Raw genomic sequence first — 23,345 nt, forward strand, 5'->3', positions numbered from 1 at the left:
GAGTATCTTATCTTTAAATACAGAATAATAAGCAAAATGAAGGAATTAAATGATTAAGCAGCGATTTTCTTAGCAACAGAGCATGCATTGAGTCATTGTTTCTATGAAGTCTGATAAGATTATTAAAGGACAAATATTTGGGAATTATATGTACCTGAAATTATTTGGTGAATTTATTCTGTTATATTTTAAATAATATGACTTATATAATCTCTAATTGACATTTACTATAGATAGAAACAGACATACCTTGGAGATATTGCAGATTCAATTCCAGAACACCACAATAAAGCAGATTGCCCAGTAAAGTGAGTCACACAAATATTTCATTTCTCAGTGCATACAAATCTTATGTTTATACTATCCTGAAGTCTATTAAGTGTGCAATAGCATTATATCTTTAAAAATGTACATAATTTTGAAGCTGTGTTAAAAAATACTAATGATTATCTGAGCCTTCAGTGAGTGGTAATCTTTTTGCTGGTGCTGGGTTTTGCTTCAATGTTGAGGGCCTTACCCTGGATAAAGCTTTGGCTTAAGGGAATGTGGTTGGGTTGATCTTCTGTGCAGACCACTCATACTTTCTCCATATCAGCAGTAAGACTGTTTCACTTTAGCATTCGTGTGTTCACTGCAGTAGCACTTTTAGTTTCCCTCCAAAATGTTTCCTTTGCATACATAACTTGGCTAACTGTTGGGCACAACAGGTCTAGTTTTTGGCCTATATCAGCTTTCAACATACCTTTCTCACTGAGCTTAATTACTTCTAGGTTTTGATTGAGAGTGCGAGATGTGCAACTCTTCCTTTTACTTGAAGACATAGAGGCTATTAAAGGGTTATTAACTTGTCTAATTTAAATATTCTTGAATATTAGGGAATAGGGAGGCCTGAGAAAGAGAAGAGATGGTGGAAAAACTGATTGGTGGCGCAGAAATCACGCACATTTATCAATTAAGTTTACCATCTTATATGGACACAATTCATGGTGCCCCAAAACAATTATAATTGTGCTATCAAAGATGACTGATCACAGATGAGCATTAAAGATAAAATAATGATGAAAAAGTTTTGAAATATTCCAGAATTAACAATGTGACAGAGACAGGAAGTCAGTACATGCCGCTGGAAAAATGGCACACATAGACTTGATCAACTTGGGGTTGCCACAAACCTTCAATTTGTAAAAAAAATCAAAGTATCTGAAAAGTATAATAAAATGAAGCACAATAAAATGAGCTGTGCCTGTATAGATTATCCTCCTGATGATCTGTAAGCACTTCTCAAAATGACTTGTATCATTTTGAGATGTGACCATTTAAGAAATAAAAACCCAGGCCTACAAGCAGTGAAATTCATTGCTGCTAAATAGATTGCTTTTCTCTCCTTAATCTATTGCCTCTTTTTAAAGTCAGTTTATCATCCATTCATTCATTATTAAATAAACATGTACTGAGAGCATCCACTGTGCTAAGTATGAAGGAACATGTTGGTTCACATTTTTTCTTATGTTGCGTTTTTTTTTTTTTCCTTTTCAATTCCCACTCGTATATCTTATACTTATCACATAGAACCTGCATTGATTTTCTTCTATTCCTATTTGTCAACTCTAGTGGGAAAGACTTGGGAGGTCATAGGAATAAGGACAGAAGATAATCAGAGTATCCAGACTCAGTTGAACAAGATTCAGATTCAGTTCTCTAATGAAATATTTCTACAAGATGACCTTCTTGTCTCAGCTTTCTTTGACAGAGGCATCCAATTTTCCTTTTTTGTTTGAGACAGAGTCTTGCTCTGATGCTCAAGTGCAAGTGCAGTGGTGCAGTCACAGCATATTGCAGCCTCAACCTCCTGGGTTCCGGAGATCCTCTTGCTTCAGCTTCATTAAGAGCTAGGACTACAGGCACACACCACCACATTTGGCTTTTTTTTTTTTTTTTTTTTTTTTTTTTTTTTTTTGATAGAGATATTGTCTCACTATGCTGCTCTGGCTAGTCTCAAACTTCTTGCCTCAAGCAATCCTACCACCTTGGCCTCCCAAATTGCTAGGGTTACAGGCCTGAGCCACTGTGCCTGGCAGATTCTCATTCCAAGAGCTAGGAAGTACAGTATCCAGCCTCAATTCACAACTCTATTAATAGCAAATGTGGAAGAAGTTCAAAGACCTTTGTTCATTGGTGCAGACTATTCTCTGGGCTTCTGAACTTACTGTACTCAAAATTTCTGATGGTCTTCACAACTTGGGGCAGAATTCATTTGCTCACTTACTTAGTAATTTATTTATACAGCTAATGTTTATTGAATGCTTATTGTATGCCAGGAACTGCAGATACAGTACTGAACAAAACAAAAAATGTTTTATCCTACTGGAACTAATATTCCAGTTAGGGATACAAATAAGGAAGAATGAATGATTTTAAATACATGAGCATGTATGTGATGATGACGAATGCTATAAAGAAAAGGAAGGAAGTTAAGAGGTTGGGGCAGAAAACTAGTGGTTAATGAAAAGTGCTGCCTTTTGGATACCAGAATACACAGCTGAGGGGTGACCTGGGAGTCCTGGTTTCTTGTGGTGACTGACTTAAAGAGGGGTACAGAGTATAATGAGCTCTGTACTGAGGGTGCAAAGCAGAGTGGTGAGGTAGCAAGGAAAGTTCAGGAGGTGGGGAGGAGGCTCTCCAAGACTGCTCAGAGTCTGGGGACCCATCTCACTCTCACTGGTAAAGATGTGGGCATTTAGAGGTAGGGTTTTTTTATTCAGATCACATAGAGCTTATGGTCTTCCTTCTGACTGTTGGATTGAGGTGTGGCAATAGGTGATGAGGGGGCAAGCTGAATTTCTAGGCACACCCTGACATCCTGACATTTCTCTTCCAAGCTGGTTATGGAGGTATGGTGAAAGTTAGTAGGTCTGGGTAATTCCAGATCTTAGCAGCAATGTGTACTTTGGGATTCAAAGTTCCTGGGATATAATGTGGACATACTTTTCTTCTTAAATTGGGCAGCTGCAAATTAGGTACAGTATTCCAACACCTTCCCATTTGCAAGTCTAATAAAAATATCCTGACATTTGAATGACATTTGCAAGTGGGTTTTTTTCCCTTGTGCATTTTAGTGTCTTCTTGAATGACATTATTACATTGTGACCTCAGTTGCTTTGGCTGGTCCATCCTGATTTATATCTGAACTGTGAGATTTGGGGTAACTGATTTGTTGGTTCCATTGTGTTGGTGCCTAGCATGGACCAAATAATGATAATGTCTTAATTTCCATATGCCAATTTTATGTTGTATGTATATAGTGCAAGAGAGAGAAACTTTGGAGTCTGAATTCCAAGGTATTTTTACTACTGACAGTTTGTGATCCTCAGTATTCTCATATTATAAATTGAATCAATTAAAAAAAAAAACTTGGCTAAATTTTTTAGGACTATATTTTAACCACTTAAGAAATAAATAATTCTCAGCTTTAACCCCAGTGGTATTTAGAGGACTGACCTTAATGATGGGATTATCCATCAAGTAAAGGGACAGGTAAGGTGCCCTAGATTAGCCAGGGCAATAGAGAATCTTGTAGAACATACCCTCCTGATTCTCAGAACCAGTAGGGTTGATTCACAGCCTCACAGCAGAGACTAGCCATTCTTTACACAAACCTCCACTGATAACCTCTTTACACAAACCTTCCAATGATAACCTGCCTCAATCTCTTTTAATTCTCACAATAATCCCAGAGGTTTTATTGCTAAAGATGCACTTGAGGTTTCCTATTCTACAGAAAAGAAAAAGGCTCAGAGAGGTGAGTAACTTGTTCAGGTCACACAATTAGTAGGCTGTGGAGTAGAGAGGGCCTGATTCCCAAGCTTTTAACCACAATGCTATGCACACACAGCACAACTCACCATAATTTCAACCTCATATGATTGTCAACACTCCTTTCCCAAGTGAGAATAGCACTAACTGTAAGAAAAACAATTGCTTTTTTGCCAAGAGCATTCTCTTTTTTATTGAAATTCCTGTGAAGTATTAAATCCTTGCACTCAAACATCATCGATTTTGGGGAAAAAAAATTACACAGCTGTACACAGTATTTCAACCCTAACTAGAACACTGAAAAGTCTCTGTCCTTGGACCAAACCACTGTGGGATGAGCTAGACAGAATCTCATTTCACACACCTTCTGAGTCAGAGTTAATTTGATTAAGCTGCACTCTGTAGGAATGAGGCTCGAATGTGTACTGTCCAGTTAATAAAAAGATGGGCATATTATGAAGTACCCTTTACACAGTGTGTACCTCAGATTAAATGAAGAAACAATAAGAAAGTACTAAAATGGTATTTCTTGGCTCTGTCTCTAACTCAGTCTTGGTGGAACTGACTGGTAGTTCACTGAAATTGAATCACAACAATAGGGACTCTCAAATTCCTTTACTGGCCACCTAACCCACAGAAATCCATATATTACTTGGTAAATCTATGAGTCCCCTGGATCTTAAGTAAGGATCCTTAGAATCTCAGGATGTCGCCCTTTCACCAAAGCAAACATACTCCTCTACTTATTCTTTTTACTGGCAAGTAACAATAAAAATATTTTTCTGAAGATAAAGCGTGACTAGAAATTGCACATACAAGTTTAGTGGAGCTGCCAGAAAGCAGTCGATCATACCGGGAGATGGTTTGTGATAGAGCATTAATGCACACGGCATGTCCCTTTTCTCCTCCAGCTGCCACATTAATAGTTCATGCCTTCTTTCCATATGGAATATCAGTCACACTATTCATTCATCATATCCATTGCTTTACTTGGAATCTGAATGTCTTCCCTGTAGCTGCTCTGTTTCTTTTTCATCTCACCATGACTAAAGAAGCTAAGGTGTGGGCATTATAACCTACAAGTGATCCCAAAGGAATGGGTTGTCATTCATGTCTTTCTCCCAGTGTTGAACAAAAGAGAGAAAACATGTGGGTTCACCCACCCATTGTCATCATAAATCCATCCCAGCTCCATTTCAAGACTCTCAGGGTTTCAGCAGGACATCTAACATGAAATGAATATATACGTTGAAGGAGCTGGCATGTCGTATCACAAGGGAAAAAGAGTAACACCCATTATTACAGCCTCAGAGCCGATTGAAAAAGAATGCAATAAAGAATCCCAAAGAGTCTCAGACCAGAATAATGATTCTCATTATTATCCCACATGAGGAAAAAAGAGACAGTCACCCAGAATTATTGAGGGCTCTCTATAACTCCTTAAAGACAAAGTCCCAGTGATTAAACATATAGAGAAGTTTTGAAGAGTTGACACCTAAGTGTCTATAAAACTTCTCGGAATGGTTTTATTACTTTAAGAGAAGTATCCTTTTGCCCACCCCAGGTCTAAGAAACCAGCAATGCAAAGGCTGTGTTAATTATTATTTCACTTATCTGAGACTCAGTTTATTTACCTACGAAATAGGGCTAAGCAAGGCTTCCACATAGCATTATTGTGAGGATCAAATGCAGTAATATAGGTTATTGCTGGCAACTACGTGGAAATGAGCACTGCCCTACTTTGTGGGGTCACTTTATGCAGGTTCAGGTCTGCAGAGGGTAAATAGACTCCCTAATTTAAAGATTCTCTAAAGCCCTGCAACCTGAGGTCTCACCTGACCTACCTATCCAACTAATGGTCTACCATTAGAATCAAGGCACTGCAGGGAGATGGATAAAGGGAAGGAGGGCATTGTTTTCAAAATTCCCACTGATTAAGCATATAGGCAGAGAGCCTTCGTTTAGGAACTCACGAATCTGGATTCAAATCTTTACATTGTCACTGCTTCAGAAGTGCTTTCTCAACTCTAAAATGCAGATTCGAATTCAGCAGGACCAAATGGGAACTGAGATTCTGCATTTCTCATAGCACTCAGGGATGGCATTGCTGCTCATCCATGGACCACATTTTGAGTGGTAAGATCCTATAAGACTATGAGCTCACAAATCATTGAAATTACTAGGCCTCAGTTCCATCACATAAGTAAGGTGATAAATGAAATGTGATTTATTGTCTTCTCTGAGGATCAAATATGGCATTACTGTGTGATAATACTTTATCCAAATTTAAAACAGCTTTTCACAAAATTTATTTTTCTTGAGAGATCAGATAGCAGGTTCCCATTAGCTTGTCACTGGGGATCTTGACTTAAGTGTTAGGCAGTCTGTCTCCCTTGGGAAAAGAGTGAGTGGGGAAGCATCTGTGAGAGACAGGTGATACATGACAACAGAGACCCAGGGCACTGGGTACACCACAGATGCTGCTGGATGATTCAGGGAAGAAGCATCATTGTAGGGTGATGCCCCAAAGGAAGCACCAAATGCCAGCAAGCGAGAACTGGGAGACTAAGCATGGTGCTAACTGAAGGCGAGAGAAGCGGTGATCATTACATCGTGGATGTACTGTAGGACCCAAACGGTAGTGTTTATAGTTTAGATAGTTTAGCCACAGGAAACCCCTGCAAAGAACAGTATCACTATAGGATTCTTTTGTTCTCATCTATTAATTGATTCTCTTGACAAAATTTGTTAAGTATCTATTATGTGTCAGACCTGGAAGACAGAGCAGTAAAGACAGACACCCATAACCCTATACCTATGACACTTGCACTAGTTCTCATGGCCTATCATGTTCTAAAGAGTAAACAACATAGAATATCTTTTTTAAGTTCCTATTTGTATTTGGCTAGCTAGGACTGCCATAACACAATACCACAGACTGCGTGGCTTAAGCAACAGGAATTAATTTTCTCACAGTTTTGGAGCCTAGAAGTCCAATATCAAAATGTTGGCAGATTTGGTTTTTCCTAAGGCCTCTCTCTTGGGGTTTTGGAAGGCCATCTTCTCATTGTGTCCTCACATAGCTTTTCTCTGTTCATGCACAATCCTGCTGTCTCTTTCTCTTCTTGTAAGGACATCAGTCATTTTATATTAGGACCCCACCCTTATGATCTAATTTAATCTTAATTATCTTTTCAAAGGCCTTATTGCCGAATACGATCACATTGAGATTAGGACTTCAATATGTGAATTTTGGGGAAGGAAACACAATTCAGTCCATAACAATATTAATGTCCATGGTTGGCTTTGGTTGAAACCCCAGCCATTAACTGTGTAACTTTATTAACTGTGTAACTTTGGTCAAGTTACTTAACATCTTTAAAGCTCAGTTTCCTCTTTTGTAAAGGTGATGATACATTTATTAAGCTATCATGAGGAATAAAATAGGTAGTTTTTATAAAATGCTTAATAGGGTCCAACACCTAGTAGTGCCCCGATCTCACCCACTATAGCAGGCGTCCCCAAACTACAGCCCACGGGCCGCATGCAGCCCCCTGAGGCCATTTATCGGCCCCCCTGCCGCACTTCAGGAAGGGGCACCTCTTTCATTGGTGGTCAGTGAGAGGAGCACAGTATGTGGCAGCCCTCCAAAGGTCTGAGGGACAGTGAAGTGGCCCCCTGTGTAAAAAGTTTGGGGACGCCTGCACTATGGTGTTCTTTAAATACTAACCAAATATATTTACTTTTTGCTTTCTTTGGGCAATACATTTGACTTTATCACCTCTTCCTGTGAATCTACTAGTAAATTAGGCTTTTCTTTGTCTTGGAACCTTGCAGCTCCCACTGATTTTCTTACCATTTCCACAACAATTTACTAAGGTTACCTAAGTGGAGGCAGTTCCAAGAATAGCTTTAGCCCTAATTGTGGAGGATCAAGGATAGGAAAATGTTGAGCTTATCAAATGCCTCTTAGGTGGGAAAAGGTAATTATTTTATTTCCCAAAGCAAACACATAAAGTTATTTGACATTGGAAGATGCCATGTTACTCAATGCGTAGGGCTTAAAACAGAGTAAGCTAGTCAGAAAAATTAAAACTAAATTTTGTCTGAAATAAAATCAAGCAAAACTGATTTCAGAATTTTATTTTAAAATTAGACAATTTTTAAGTTACCAAATCAAGATGCTGTTTGCAGCGGAAGTATTTGGTCCACAATAGATGATTCATTTAAAAAATACACTTTATCTGATACAATGCAAAAGTTAAAATTAGTTTTATTTTCTTTTACAGTTTAAGTTTTATACAACATGGCTAAAATGACGCAGAAGCAATACTGCAATGAAAAACCTCTGTTTCTTTGTTGAATCTGGTGTCTGTCAATGGATTTCTAGGGGCATCTGATCATTATTTAAGCTTAAACTCAATTATTCAGAAAATGCCCTGTGGCCCTAGCATCAGCATAACATAGCAGCAAGAGCTGACTAAACTGCTTAGAATTGTGTGAAGAGTTTCATTTCCTAGCTTTCAGGGTGAAGTGTGCAAGGCATCTGAGGAAGGATAGTGTACCACGTTAAACATGCACAGTGCATGCGAAACCTGTTTTGTTAATGGGCACAATAGTATTGTATTTAACTTGGAATATTTCCACAAGGAACCAACAGGCTGCATTTAGATTATACCAAGGAGACTGTGCCTAAATTCCTTTTCTTCTCAGTCATTCCCTTCACGTTTTAAATTCCTTCACATCCACTTTCAGGACAGGTAGCTTAATTTCTATCATGTGCGGCTTTTCAGAGCATTAGCTTTGTTTCAGGTTCCAATGATTAAGCTATGCTGGATGTGCTTGGAAAAGCCTGCAAAGACCCACATTAATTCAGGAAACTTCAGCTGAACTAGATCCATATGTGGCTAGAAAACATGTAGCTTTCTGATTCCAGGTAGTTCCTGGCTTCCAGCATTATCACAGATGATTTTTATCCTTTGATGTACTGCTAAATAGAAAGTAATGTTAGAAACAAAATGCTGGGATTTTTTTTTCCTAATGTCGACTGAGAGCTTACTGCTTCCAGCATTGCCTTGTGCTGTGTTAAGCACTTTATATGTATTGACTAATTGAATGTTAATAATAATCCTATGAGGAAGGAGTATTACCTCCATTTTTCTTAAGTCTTGGATCGGTGAATGAACTTACCCATGTTTGAATAGTTTGCAGGTGGAACTGCTGGTTTACAAGGTTGCTAATGCTAAGGCAACAAAATAGATAAGGTGTCATTGCACTAAATGTCAATTATGTTCTTGCCAATGGTACCACCTAAAAGAATGGGATAAAGTAGAGGAGGATTTGTCCAAAGCTTTCTTCCTTTTAATTTCTGTTTATAAGCATATTTAAAGCCTAATAATTTCTCCAAATCCTGGGGTTTATACCAGCCTGTAGGTACCAAATTATTGGTGTATGACTCTTGCAAATTATTGGTAGTCATTCTCTGTTGGTACAGTTTATCTTGATAGGAGACTGGTTAATAAAAATTCCTAAAACATTTCTAATTTTACTTCTGGCTTCACCTTTTCTTTCTGTCCTTTTATCCAAATAGAACTCTTTCTTTAAGCGTTTGCAAAGAAAAATCATTTCTCTATGAAGTTAATGCTTCTGTAATTATTATGTGGTGAAGGGCAAGGTTTTGTTTACTTATATTTTATTTTCTATTTGTTGTGATGAAATACTTTTATATGATGCAATAAATACGAATTACTAAAAGTGAGATACAAAAGACATAGAACATCAAAACCCCAGTTATTTTTTATTAGATTCAACAAATTATATCTGGCCTTGTCCTCAGGCAGAGGCTGGAATACTTCAGTAACACACCTCTGTAAGAGTTACAGGAATTCTACTCTGCTAGGGCACTGCCCTGAGAAACCTCCTTAAATTGAACTTTGATGGTTACCACACAAGGAATCAAGCCAACTAATTCTGCTGAGACTTTTTTTTTTTTTTCTTGCCTTTCCCGCCTTAGAATTTTCAAACTTTGTATAAAAATAAATTATCCTGGATAGCAGGAGTTATGCACTGCCAAGCCAGAAGCCATATTCAGCACATACATAGATTTCTCTTAGCCTGGCTGGGGATTTGTTAAGTGAATTCTTGTCAACATTTAAGATAGAAAAATTGTACCTAAGAATACAGTATTTAGGATTAAATATCATGCTATCATTTCCTTAAGACAAAAATTGTTTGGAACTGTGTAGCCACTGCCCTTTTAGCTGCGACACAAGCACTCCAGTCAACCATAGTTCCAACCAGAGAGCCTCCCCCTCATCCCTAGTTACCTGATACTATGTCTGTAACACTACTATGGCTTCAGGAGTCATTTGAACACATGGCTAGTTCTTTAGCCCTAATCTATACCCCTTCTATATTTAAGTCTTTGGGGGGTTTTTATTTGTTTGTTTTTGTTTTTTTGTCCCTGTCTGTGGACTCACGGACACTGCTTGGTCTCAACAATTAATCCCTTTAACACCACAGTTAAGACAATTAATTCCTTTTAACAGCACAGAAATCCTTCCTTCCTTCCTTCCTTTCCTTTCTTTCTTTTCTTCTTTTTTCGTTTTCTTTCCTTCCTTCTCTCTTTCCTTTCTTTTCCTTCCTTCCTTTTCTTTCTCTTTCTCTTTTTCTCCCTTCCTCCCCCCTTTTTTCCTTTCTTTCTTCCTTGCACCCCCTCCCTCCTGCCTTCCATCCCTCCCTCCCTCCCTCCCTCCCTCCCTCCCTCCCTCCCTTCCTTCTTTCCTTCTTTCCTTCTTTCCTTCTTTCCTTCCTTTCCTTCCTTTCCTTTCTCACTGTGTTACCCAGGCTGGCCTCAAACTTCTGGGCTCAAGTGATCCTCCCACCTCAGCTTTCTGAGTAGCTGGGTCTGTAAGCACACACCACCAAAAGCCAGCTCAATAATTTTTTTTTTTTTTTTTACAACCTGGTAAACATTTAAATTATTCCTGATTAAGATCCAAGGAGGCATTTTAGCAGAGAAGGTTGCTGTTATTGCTCTCAGTGTGAACAATAAAAGGACAAAGAAAAACTGAAGGCCACTGTGTGCTTCCCCCAAGGTTTTCAGAAGCACAGAGACTTCTGGATAAGAGGGCACTCAGGAAACATCTTTACGTTCTTGCAAAATCCTGAGTTGGTCATGGATTTTTATCATTTGAATTCATGTTCTTAACTCACAGTAGAATAAAGAAACAGTGTAAGCAATGGTTTTAAAATGTTATACCCATCTCTCAGCTGCTCAGAATACTTCAAAGATAGTGAACAGTTGGAAGGATGGGTTACTCAGAATTAGTGCCCACATATTTTCACTTAACAGAATGAATCGTGGCCACTCAAAGGCAGCAGGCTTTCCATGTACTCCCAATCTGCACATGTGTAGGATGAACCCAACATTCTCATGAACAACAGTTTCTCAGAAACTTGGCTTTTAATAGGTAGAAATTGCATGTATCTGTGTGTATGTGTGTGTGTTTGCATGTGCGTATGTGTGTTTTGTATAGATACTCATATGATGTTCTTGACCCTTTAGTTTGGAAATGATATATAATTATCTCTTTTGAAATCATCAAATAAAATTGCAGTCCCTTCCTTTGGTGTATTAAGGAGTGGAAAGGTGAGAATAAAGCAAAGGAATGGGAAGAACTATGAAAAGTTTTTCCTGGTTCTGTCACTGACATTTGTGACAATTAAGAAACCAAGAGCAGAACAATGCTTAAAAATAAATATATAACAGCATTGATTCTGTTCAGTAGACAGAATTATTCGGACAAATTCAGGGAAAGGACATTGATTAAAGTTATTTTTGGTCATATGCTAAGTAAAAAAGCGTGCATCATAAGATGCGTAGTGGCATTCCTGGCTTCTCTGTACTAGAAGTCAGTAGCACACCTTCTCTACTCAGTCATGTTAACAAAATGTCTCCAGAAAGTGCCAGGTGACCCATTAGATGCAAAATCACTTTCCTTGAGAACCACTGCTCTAGGATAATAGCAGACAAATAATAACACTCAAGAAAAGCCCAACTATTCCAGGTACCACTTCAAACCTTTGATTGAAAAAAAATATTTTAGGACTTTTAATAATGTAGAGTTTCAGTATCTTGAAAGAAAAAACAATCTTGCAGGTCTTAACTAATTTATTTAATTAGGAAACTTTATACGTATATGATTAGAATCCTTTTTTTAAAATATAGTTTTATTTATTTACTTTTTGGATTTTGATTTTACTAGCATAAAAATTGCTATGGATAAACAGCTCATACTTTTCTCAGGTCTTTTTCTACCTTATCTAGTTACTAGCTGAATAACCTCTAATTTCATATATAAAACTGCTTAATAATAGCACTACATTAATGGTCACTGTAAGAATTGTATTAGTCACTATAGGCAAAAGCTTTGCACAGTGCTTGGATCTTAGTAAATAATAATTGCTAGATGATAATATTATTGCTATTGTCATTATTTATAAATTAAAAGAACATAATTTTATAGAGCAGGGAAATACATAATAACACTGAAAATGTGGGCTGTTAAACAGTTTTCTATTACTTTCTCGGTGTATCTTCTGAAATGCATTCTGCTATGACTGAGTAAATGAGATCATGTTTCTGCTATTCATGTTCCCCCAGTTAGGTTTAATTTAGCACTCCTTTTTATTATCACTTATTCTGAATCACCAATAGTAAGAGATATTGCAACATGTTATTTTTCTTTAAATGTGAACAGCATTAGGTAGTGGCTAAGTTTTAATAAATACATGTGTAAGTAGCACTTTACTGGCCCTACCTCTTCATCCTCTTACAGTTCCTCCACATCTCCATAGAGAGAACAACTTTCTAATTATTTTTAGGAGCCTCAGGTAATGCCTAATATAAATAGTACTGCATGCTTCTGAATGCAGGATATTTTCCCCATCACACTTCCATCCCTCCCTCCCTTTCTTCCTTCTATCTCTCTCGTTCTCTCTCTCATGTACTTTTTGCTCACATACACTTTCTGTGTCTCTGTTTCTGTCACACCTCTTGGGCCTGCCTGCCCCTGCAGATGCATGTTACTGATATTCTAGGGTCTTCACATTGCCAATTGCTTGGGATTATCTGAGGTTTGTAGAGAAAGGGAAAATGTGCCTCCCTCCTTTTAAGGTCATAATTTTTCAGATTGATACCAAAGTGTTCCATTTAATTTTCATGTTTTTAGAGGGTTTAAAATATTTTGCCTAATTTAGTTACTTACAATCTTCTGTGTCTCTCAACCTCTTTCTACCCTATTAAATAGACAGGACTCTGGGAGTGTAGGTTGGGACATCTCAATGAGACACTGTGTGCTACTTCAGATTGAGCCTCCTCCTCTGATGACTAAATCTTATGGGCCAAGCTCCTGTGACTCTCACCCTAACACGGGGTTCTACCCGATCTGACCAACTGTGTTTGTTTTCTCATACAGAAAGACTTTTTGTGGAATAGCCACTTACTCTTCTCAAACCCAGTTTTGGGTGTATGTTAGATCTAGATCCTCCTACATATTTATAAAGTGATTTGAACTTTGGGACGCCTATTTCAAGACTGATAGATTTTAATTCTGGCGATAAAACAAGGCCTCTGTGGACCTATTTCTCAGTGACTACTAAAGCTGCCTTCATGCTTTGAACATTAGTTACATTATTAGAAACATTTGAAAGTTGAAAGCATACTGTTTTTTAGAATGGTACATAAACCAAGGCTTGGTAAAGATTCCAGAGGAATTTGAAGGTAGGAAAATAATTTAGGTATTGCCATATTGTAAAATACAATTAAACTATGTACAGCATATCCTTAGAGACTTCTGCCCAGAATACTGGCTAGATTTTGCCCCTGCCGTTGAGCAGAATAAATTCCTGACCTTGGAAATAAATGGAACACATTAGTTCCCAGGCTCACTCAAATGTGTGGTGAATATGTTATTTCTATTTTTTCTCCCAGTTATAGTAATCCTCTCCACAATGAACAATCTATCAATCTCTTCTAGTTTGAACAACTTCCTTTCAGTTTAGAAATATGTCTGTTCGCCGGGCGCGGTGGCTCAAGCCTGTAATCCCAGCACTTTGGGAGGCTGAGGCGGGTGGATCACGAGGTCAAGAGATCGAGACCATCCTGGTCAACATGGTGAAACCCCATCTCTACTAAAAATACAAAAAATTAGCTGGGCATGGTGGTGCGTGCCTATAATCCCAGCTACTCAGGAGGCTGAGGCAGGAGAATTGCCTGAACCCAGGAGGCGGAGGTTGCGGTGAGCCAAGATCGTGCCATTGCACTCCAGACTGGGTAACAAGAGCGAAACTCCGTCTCAAAAAAAAAAAAAAAATATGTCTGTTCAAGATCACCTTATTATTGGACGTAATGTCTTTAGGTAATTGCTTAGCCTCTCAGGTTCCTCTTTGAAGATGGCATTTGGACACCTGAGGAAGGGGTGGGGACCTGAAGGGGTAGCTGGATCCTCTTGCTGTTGTCTTAACACTCAGAGTTTCGTGGCAACCTCTCTGCACCACCTGATTGTTCCTGATCTCCTAGAATTGGAAGCTGAGGTCAGCAGCAGATTAACTCCTGATTACTGATTTCTCTGCCAGCTGGTGCTTGGCAGGGCTCTGGGGCTCCAGCAGACTCACTTTGGATCACACAGGTCCTGGGGTTCCCCCGTAGTTAGACCATTTCATGGGCTCTCCCATATCATACCCCTTGGAGGATGGTGAGAGCTTGAGGCTTTCAATTGCGCTACAAGGGAACCAACAGCATCTCAGGAATGCTGTAGTCTAATCTTCCATTAGTTTTTCACACTACTCTGCAGACTTTATTATGTGGTCTCCACAGTTTAGTGTAGACATGATGTCAAAAAGTCCCAAATATTGGCCAGTCATGGTGGTTCACACCTGTAATCCCAGCACTTTTGAGAAGCTGAGGCAGACGGATCACCTAAGACCAGGAGTTTAAGACTAGCCTGGCCAACATGGTGAAACCTCACCTCGACTAAAAATATAAAAAATAGCTGGGTGTCTTGGTGGGTACCTGCAATCCCAGATACTTGGGAGGCTGAAGTGGGAGAACGGCTTGAACCCGAGAAGCAGAGGTTACAGTGAGCCAAGATCATGCCACTGCACTTCAGCCTGAACGACAGAGCGGGACTCTCTGAAAAACAAAAGACCAAATATCAACCAAAGTGATGACTCACCTACCATTTTGTCAACTTACTGGAAACATTTTTCTCTCTCATTTGCTCACGTCGCTTTCTGTGTTCCTTTTTTCTGGTGCACCTCTTGAGTCTAGCTTTCTCCAGTCTCTCAGGACTAGAAGAGATGGTTTTTAGGTTTTCCCTCGGCTCAATATAGTCTATATGTACCCTAATCAAGCATGCCTGATTGTCACAGGTAGAAGAGGTTTCTACTCTGAATCATTTAGAGAAGAAATAATCATATTCTCTTGATGCTTCACTCACACAGGACTATGAGACAACCAGGTTTAGTTCTTGATATGTAAAGGAATTTGGGAAAATATCTTTCACCACAAAATCTGTACTTTTATGTATATCGAAGCAAAATCCTATTTTGAACATCATTTTATTTACATTTCTTCTGTATCCATTCTAATCTTTCTTTCAGTTCACGTTCTATTGCCCCTTAATGCGTGTGTGCGTGCATGTACACACACACACAGTGTTTCTCTCCTTCTCTCACTAGGAAAAGGAATAAATTGTTTGAAAGACAAAGGAGAATTTATGTGCATGGAAAGAAAAATGATAAAGTATATTTTTTCAGAATATAGTAGTTCTATTTTTAAGAATTTGCCTTGTCAACTTTAGCTTGACTTAAGTAGTATGCAACTGTGCTCAAGGTGGCTCCCCGCTCCACTGTCCTTTCTTTCTTTTCTATCCTTATCTATTTTGTCTTGCATTATTTTTCCATATCCAGAGCCAGCTCTATGCCACTGTCCTTCGACTTCCAGATGTTAAGAGTACCTGTCTTCCTGTAGTTCCAAGCCCTTCTTGTTTCTACTTTCATCATTATTGCATTGCCATTTCAGCCCCTTAATCCTACATATCCGCATGCATTCCACGCAAATCCTTCTTTCTCTTTTTTTTCCCCTCTTGCCCCCAAATATCTTATTCTATGCAAATAACCACTATCAATTGATGAACTCAACTATTTTCTCTCATCCGGAGTTTTTTCCTACTGTCAAGATGTTCTGCAGCAGTTGAAATCAGAGCTCTCTTAAGGAAGTGGCCATCTTAATGCTATCACTAAGATAGGTAAATTGGATGGAGAAATTGCCAACCAATAAGAGGGACATACAGAGAGGAAGAATACTTTTTACCATGGAGAATGGTGGGCAGTAGATATGGGCGTTCTTCTAGTGACACAGATTATAGCAGAATTCATGAGCTATGCATCCTGTTTTATCATTGAAGTTCTTATGAAACTGTAACATGGAAAATACATGTGGGGAGCTTTTGATAGCTAATTTAGCCACGAACCCCATTTGGAACGTCATGCCTTAAGAAAGTTTGCTTGTAATTTGACTTATGAACAAGCTTTTGGGATTTAATCTTACTATGAACTGAATAGTGTGCCCTCAAAATTCATGTATTGAAGCTCAAATCGCTAACCTGATTATATTTGACTAGACCTTTAGAAAGTAATTAAGATTAAATTGGGTCATAAGGGGGTGTGCTAATCTAATAGGGTTGATATCCTTACATGAAGAGGAACTTTAGTGCAAGGAAAGTCCATATGAAAAGGTAGCAGAAAGGCGGCCATCTCTAAGCCAAGAAGAAAGTCCTCACCAGTCACCAAATGTGTTGGCACCTTGATCTTGAACTTCAAAGCCTCCAGAATTGTGACAAATAAAATTTCTTTTGTTTATGCTACCTAGCCTATGATATTTTGTTATGGCAGCCTGAATTGACAAAGACAAACCTGTTTGTAAATTCAGAATTAAGTACAATTACCCATTTATGAACAAATTGTATCCACAAAACTTGACCATTATTACCATTTAGTTATAAACTAAATGTATGTAAAAGATAAGTTGAGGTGGTATTGAGATAAATATGTTTAAATATGTTTAAATATAAGTAAATTAATGGATGGTAAATTTCATAGATTCCTAAAGAGAACTTCTTTAGGGATATGTCTAAACATTGGTTATGAGTCAAAATATCAATCATCCACTGAGTACCTATGTGCTCAAATACTTTATAATCAATAAACATAGCTTTATTATAAAGTAACCCTCAAACTGCAACTCACAGTAGGTAATCAGTGAATATTAACCAAATTAAAACAAAACTATCATTATTAATAGAAGTTTAGATGCCAAAATTAATGTCACAAACATGGAGTATTATCTCTATAAGGGTGTACTGATAGGCAGATAGAAAGATATGGACAGGCACATGGATATCACACAAAGGTATTTGTGGCTACCTAATGCCCTTTAGTATTAGGGTTAAAGAGACAGTATCTCTGCTGCTGGAATGTTTTTCTAATCAAGTTCAGTATTTATAATTTTTTGAAAAGAAATTTGCTACTGCTTTAAGAAATAAAGAAACAAAGCTTATGATGTACTCCAAAGTTGAGTAAAAAGGGATTAGGAATTTTACATGGTTCTTGAGTCACTGAATAAATCTTTTGGGATTTATTTATTTGTTTTATTTTTATTATTATTATTATTTTGCTTGCTTTCCCAGTAATTTAAATTCTGATTAATGCAGGCTTTTCTTTGATACTAGTAGCTCTGTAATGACGGGAAAACTGATTAAAACCTATGCAACACATGATAAATAATGGCTTTTATTTTTCAATTTATGCAGTCATCTTTTTTAAGAATATACCTACATGAAGTTTCAACAACTATGTATTTATATTGGTTCAGTAAAATAATAAAACTTTCAATTTAAAGGGCAAATGATTAGGTCTCAGTGTCCCTTTGAATGATTCCTTCATTCTTTAGCTGATAATGTAGACCATGATGATATTCTCTGTGACAGGGATGCTGGCTCCTAGAAAGCATGGGTTTCTTCAGGAGGGTGGTGGAAAGACATGTGCTGACAGGGTCAGAGTTCTGTGTGAGGGTCCTGTGATCTTCAAGTAGACTCTGTAAGCCATAGTTTAGTCATTCAGTGAACAGGTAGGCCTTTGCTATGTGCCAGGCTTTACAAAACAGGTATAACAGTAGCTGAAATACTAGTAGCTAGCTTTCGCTTACCACTTACTCATTTAATCCTCACGAAAATTATATGCAGATGGTTCTTTAAAAAGTTGATATTTTCTTTTTTTTTTTTTTTTTTGAGACGGAGTTTCGCTCTTGTTGCCCAGGCCGGAGTGCAATGGCGCGATCTCGGCTCACCGCAACCTCCGCCTCCTGGGCTCAGGCAATTCTCCTGCCTCAGCCTCCTAAGTAGCTGGGATTACAGGCACGCGCCACCACGCCCAGCTAGTTTTTTGTATATTTTCAAAGATAAAGGAGCCAAGGCACAGAGCCATTAATTCCCCAGTGTCACTCAGGTTTTAATGATGAAGCCATGACTTCACCCCACCAGTTTGATTTCAGAAACTTCACTACTATATTGCTGTTTGTAGGATCTTAATTTTCTTTTTTTATCTATGTATTTATTTACTATTCTCGTTTATTATTTATGTATTCATTGTTCTTGATAGTATTTAAGTCTGCAAAAACCTCGTGAGAAAAAGGCATGTGAAAATTCTTAGAAAACTGCTTAGTATACTGTGAATGTGTGTTGTTATTTACTGTATTTGTTCCATGTAATTAATTTTTTTTAAAAAAATCAAAATTTTGTTTAATGCAGAAATTCTCACCTTTGATCCATATGGAAAGTCTTGATATTTAGTCAAAAACTTTTTATTCTGTTTCCTGGTGCTTTAATAATTTATGTGTCCTAAAATTAGAGATATCTACCACCTGATACTGTTTTTTTTAATGTTATGAAATATTTTATATATTAAAAATAAAACATAATTATAAACCTCTATTGTTGCTTTTTTAATGTATGCATTATTATGTGTTTTCATTGCATGCATGGAAAAGAGTAAACAGCATTTTATAAAGAGAAATCCAGATATTGGTACATGTTTTGTTTTGATAATAATGTTTTCTAGTAGAGAAGCAACCATGTATTTTGCTAGACTATCCATTTTTACCAATACCATTTTGAACTGAAACAAGCTGACAAATTGTACTGAAAGTCAGAAATCTTAAGCTTATTCTTTGAAAATCAAATTTCTTATTGCAATTTGCTGGTGTTAATCATTTGAGTGTGAGGACCACATATTCCTATTTAGTTGGAAAATCTGACACGGTTGCTACTTTCTGCTCTCTGACTGCTAGTGCTACCTGCCTAATAATTGCCTTTGGCTCCCTGTAAACCTGCAGTCAGAAAGGTATTTGAATTTTCCCCCTCCAGCACTTGCAAATCCTATTTTTATGTATAAATAAGTGCTCTTAGTTTTTACTCTATCTACTACTGGGGCCTGGTTTCTAGCAGGCCTGTAACTAAGCCAGATCCGGCCTATGTAATGCTGTTTGTAATGAGAAATCTAAACAGAGAATGGCAGTGAGGCATGGCAGGAATGTGTTTCCATTGGAGAAGTCAGTGTAGAGAAAAAGTATAAGCAAAGCCATGTCCAGAAGGCCTTTTCAGCTGGCCAAGACGGAAGACTAATGTTATTGTACATAGGCTGTTACCCTGCCAGCCCTTGCTCACAGATTTGCTTTCTCTCTCTGTCCCTCTTCCCCTGCGACCTCTTCCCCTCTTCCCCCCTTTCATCTCTTCCCTTTCTTTTGCTTTCTTCTTCTGTCTTCGGACTCTGCTGACTGTTTGCTCAGGTGGACAGTGACACCATTTGGAATGAACTGCACTCGTCCGGTGCTGCACGCATGGCTGTTGGCTGTGTCATCGAGCTGGCTTCCAAAGTGGCCTCAGGAGAGCTGAAGGTGAGGTCTGGGTTGCAGTAAGTGTGGGAAATCCAGAGGAGAAGCTGAAACAGAGGTGTTGTTACATGGGAATTGTGGGGCGTGTGGTGTGATAATAAAAGGAAGGGGGCAGAAGGAAAAGGGCCGAGATGGCCACTAAGGTGTGATAATAACTCGTCTGTAGGCAGGGAGTAGCTTAATCTGCTCTCAGGGCCTTCTTCTCCCTGAGGACACCCTGCTTTCAGGGGGCCCCAGTGTACATTTAAGAGCATAGAGATCAGAAGTAAAGCTATGGTTCAGGTTAAAAATACGCTTAGCATATACATATCTGTCATGCCATCCTGGGATTCTCTTTTGAAGCGATTTTAAAAATATGATTACTGAGTAGTGTGTATAAGGTCAGAATACCACCCAGAGAGAGGGAGCCAGAGAAAGGTAAATACCAGACGGGAAGGATTGGGAGGAGGAAGGAAATTGTTGATTAGGAGGGTAATGATCCAGAGTGTGTTTTTCCATGAAAGAACTTAAAAAATGAGCTATGCTTTATTGTTCTTTTCTTTTTATGGTCTCTTCTTTTCTACACCATGTGAAAAGAACAATGTCCAAAGCCCAGCATTTCCCAGTCTAAACAATTTATAAAAGCCAGAGACCTGACAGACGTTGACATTTTATTTGGTATTTTAACAGTGCTATTTAAAGGTATGCCATGTGCGTCTTGAATGCAGTTACCCCAATAAACTTTGTTGGTGCTAACACAGCCTTTTAATGCACTAGTTCACACACTTCATAATGCAATCTGGGTGGTGATTGATTCGGTATTTTTAGCAATCGTGGGGCTTAGGGAAATATGACCAACAACATATGCACTGTGAGTTTTGTTCATCCGAGATAAAATCTAATTAGGATTATTTTTCTTTATGTCTAATGAATTTTTATTCAGTTACATGGGACTCTTCCAGTAGTGATTCAAACTGTAGAGTAGGAATGTGCACTTCACAATGCAGCATTTGTCCAAGAAGTCTTTGCTCTAACTCTTTAAAGAATCAGAGCCTATGGAAATATAATTTTGATAGGGTTAGCTCTATTTAAAATGTAGATGTGCCTGTATATATTTGACATAAGTAATTTGAGGACATTGCTCATCTCAGGGGATATATGGAGTTAGCATTGTGGTGCTTACTATTCAGTCCTTACCTTTGAAAACAAGCAAATAAAAAGTGGAAAGGTTGGGCTGTCTCTCATTAGAACTTGAGGAAAAATTCTTCGTGTTTGAGTGCTGTCACTTGTAGGACTGCAATAAATTGACACTTTAAAAGAAAATTTGAACATCTTATTTTAGAAAGAATCCAAATAGCAGAAATCAGCCAGACCACAATATTATAATTTTAAAGATTATGCTGGCGCAGCTCCTTGATAACAGAGAGAATTATTACGTTAGCATTCACAATTTCTAATTGTTTTAAGTTTCTGTAAGTTTAAGCAATAATTCAGAAGCCTTCTCAAGTAGAATGCCCATGTTTCAGTCATCAGAAGCATCATTATTAGCTTCACTGTGTGCAGAATTGCCAAATATATGCATGAAGACAGTTGAATAAAAACAGAATTCCATGTTTAGAAATTATCCATTTAAAATAGCCAGTTACAAACAATGTGTCAACAGCACATAGTATGGACATGCTGACCACCAGCTGTAGTAACATTCGGTATTTATATTAAGAACAAGGATTTGTACAAATTCTTTTCTCCCTCTGGTTAAGGAATCGGCAGGCATGGTTTAAAAAATAAAAGAAAACAATCAAAAAATTCAAAAAAAAAAAAATAGAAAAAAAAAGAGCCTGCCTAAGAATCAAGAAACCTTAGTCCAGGTTCTGCCACTTAAATAGTGTGTCTTTTGTGGCAAATCTGTAACTTTTCTGGGACTTGGTTTCTTGTTCTGTGTCATCATCTAGGTGGAGTTGATAATATTGAAGGTCATTCATGGCACTGGCATTTTGAGCTATTTGCAAACGACAGTGGATATGTTTCTCAATTATACATACTATGGCATACCAAACAATAGATACTCTGAAATTTCAACTTGCTTTGATGAACATTCAATATTGTGCAGCTGGGTTATCTTTCCGATTGCCAAGTCCAAAGTAAATGTCCAAGACAGGTAGAATCATAACAGAGGCACTGGTGCTATGCTGACAGGTCAAGCGACTGAAGCCCTGGGTTGCTAATAGTTTGGGTAGCCTGGCCAGGCACAGTGATTCATGCCTGTAATCCCAGCACTTTGGGAGGCTAAGGTGGGTGGATCACGAGATCAGGAGTTGAAGACCAGTCTGGCCAACATGGTAAAACCCCATTTCTACTAAAACATACAAAAATTAGCCAGACATCGTGTCAGTTACCTGTAATCCCAGCTACTCGGAGGCTGAGGCAGAGAATTGCTTGAACCCAGGAGGTAGAGGTTGCAGTGAGCCAAAATCATGCCACTGCACTTCAGCCTGGGCAACAGAGCAAGACTCTGTCTCAAAAAAAAAAAAAAAAGAAAAGAAAAATTGGGGTAGGCTTACCGAGATGCCGTGGGGGAAACCTAGAATTCACAAATGATTTAGAGCCATAGTAAAGAATATGCGTAACTGAGGTAGAGAGGCATATTTAGGGACCCCTATTCAACAACCACAAAAAACTACCCAGTGCCTGAATGTCCCAGACTCCAAGATGACAGGGCTGATACACCTACAGGCCAGGAGCATTATTGCTCATTGCTCATTCATTATTGCTCATTCAATTCATTCACAACTTGGAAAAAAAAATAGGGAAGCTTATTCAAGGACACTGGTAAGTAATAACAAATGTTAAATGAAACAGATTGAGCATTTTGTTATTCATTTTTTTGCCTCTGCATTCAGCTCTTATATACTATCCCATTCTCCCAGTAAATCAACATTTAATTAAATAACATTGTCATGTTACAATACCACATTGTATGAGATTACGCCAATTTTACTTGGAAAAAAGAAAAAGATTAATAGCTTTATTTCAAATATTATGGGGCCTGGACATAGTGTGGAAATGAGAGATGAAAGCTAGGTAGAGGAGGTTTCTGAGTTCATAGAAGATAAGGACCTAAAAGATAAGAAATATGCACAAAAAAAGAAAATACCAAAGACAAAATTTTATGACTTGGAAATGTTGTTTGATGTTGAACGTGACCATGGCTAACCATCTAACTTTTAATAGGTCCTTTCCTTTCTTCCCCTGGGGATATTGATGAACTGAAGGAATTAGAAGAGTGAATCAGGCACAGGGGGTGGGTTTCATGTTAATGCTTAAATAGACCATGTGCAGCAAACTATATCAGCAAATTGGTATGTTTTCTGGCACAGCCTAGTTATGCTCAGTGGAATTCAGTGAAAATCATAGGGACTTTCAACCTTTCCAAGTTTTTTAACAATATATTTTTAAAAATACATAGAAATTCTTCAAATTTACAGATGCTCAAATTGACTATTTCTCAGATACTATTAAAAAGGAACAAAAATATTCTGAA

The 23,345-nt window shown here is 38.0% G+C and overlaps 1 protein-coding gene across 16 annotated transcripts in view; it reads left to right on the forward strand.

Moving 5' to 3' along the window:
* The window catches only part of HDAC9 (histone deacetylase 9), a 1,049,458-nt gene that overhangs the window by 688,765 nt on the left and 337,348 nt on the right, over positions 1-23,345 (forward strand). For all 16 annotated transcript variants that reach the window (XR_012512159.1, XM_010349341.3, XM_074379572.1 and 13 more), the window contains one exon: positions 19,721-19,828. Coding sequence is in view for 15 of the 16 variants with exons in the window: in XM_010349341.3 (XP_010347643.1) it covers positions 19,721-19,828 (108 nt within the window). In the remaining variant the exon portion in view is untranslated. The remainder of the gene's footprint in view (positions 1-19,720; positions 19,829-23,345) is intronic.

This window comes from Saimiri boliviensis, chromosome 10 (genome assembly GCF_048565385.1).
Source record: "Saimiri boliviensis isolate mSaiBol1 chromosome 10, mSaiBol1.pri, whole genome shotgun sequence".
NCBI classification, from domain to species: Eukaryota; Metazoa; Chordata; class Mammalia; order Primates; family Cebidae; genus Saimiri; species Saimiri boliviensis.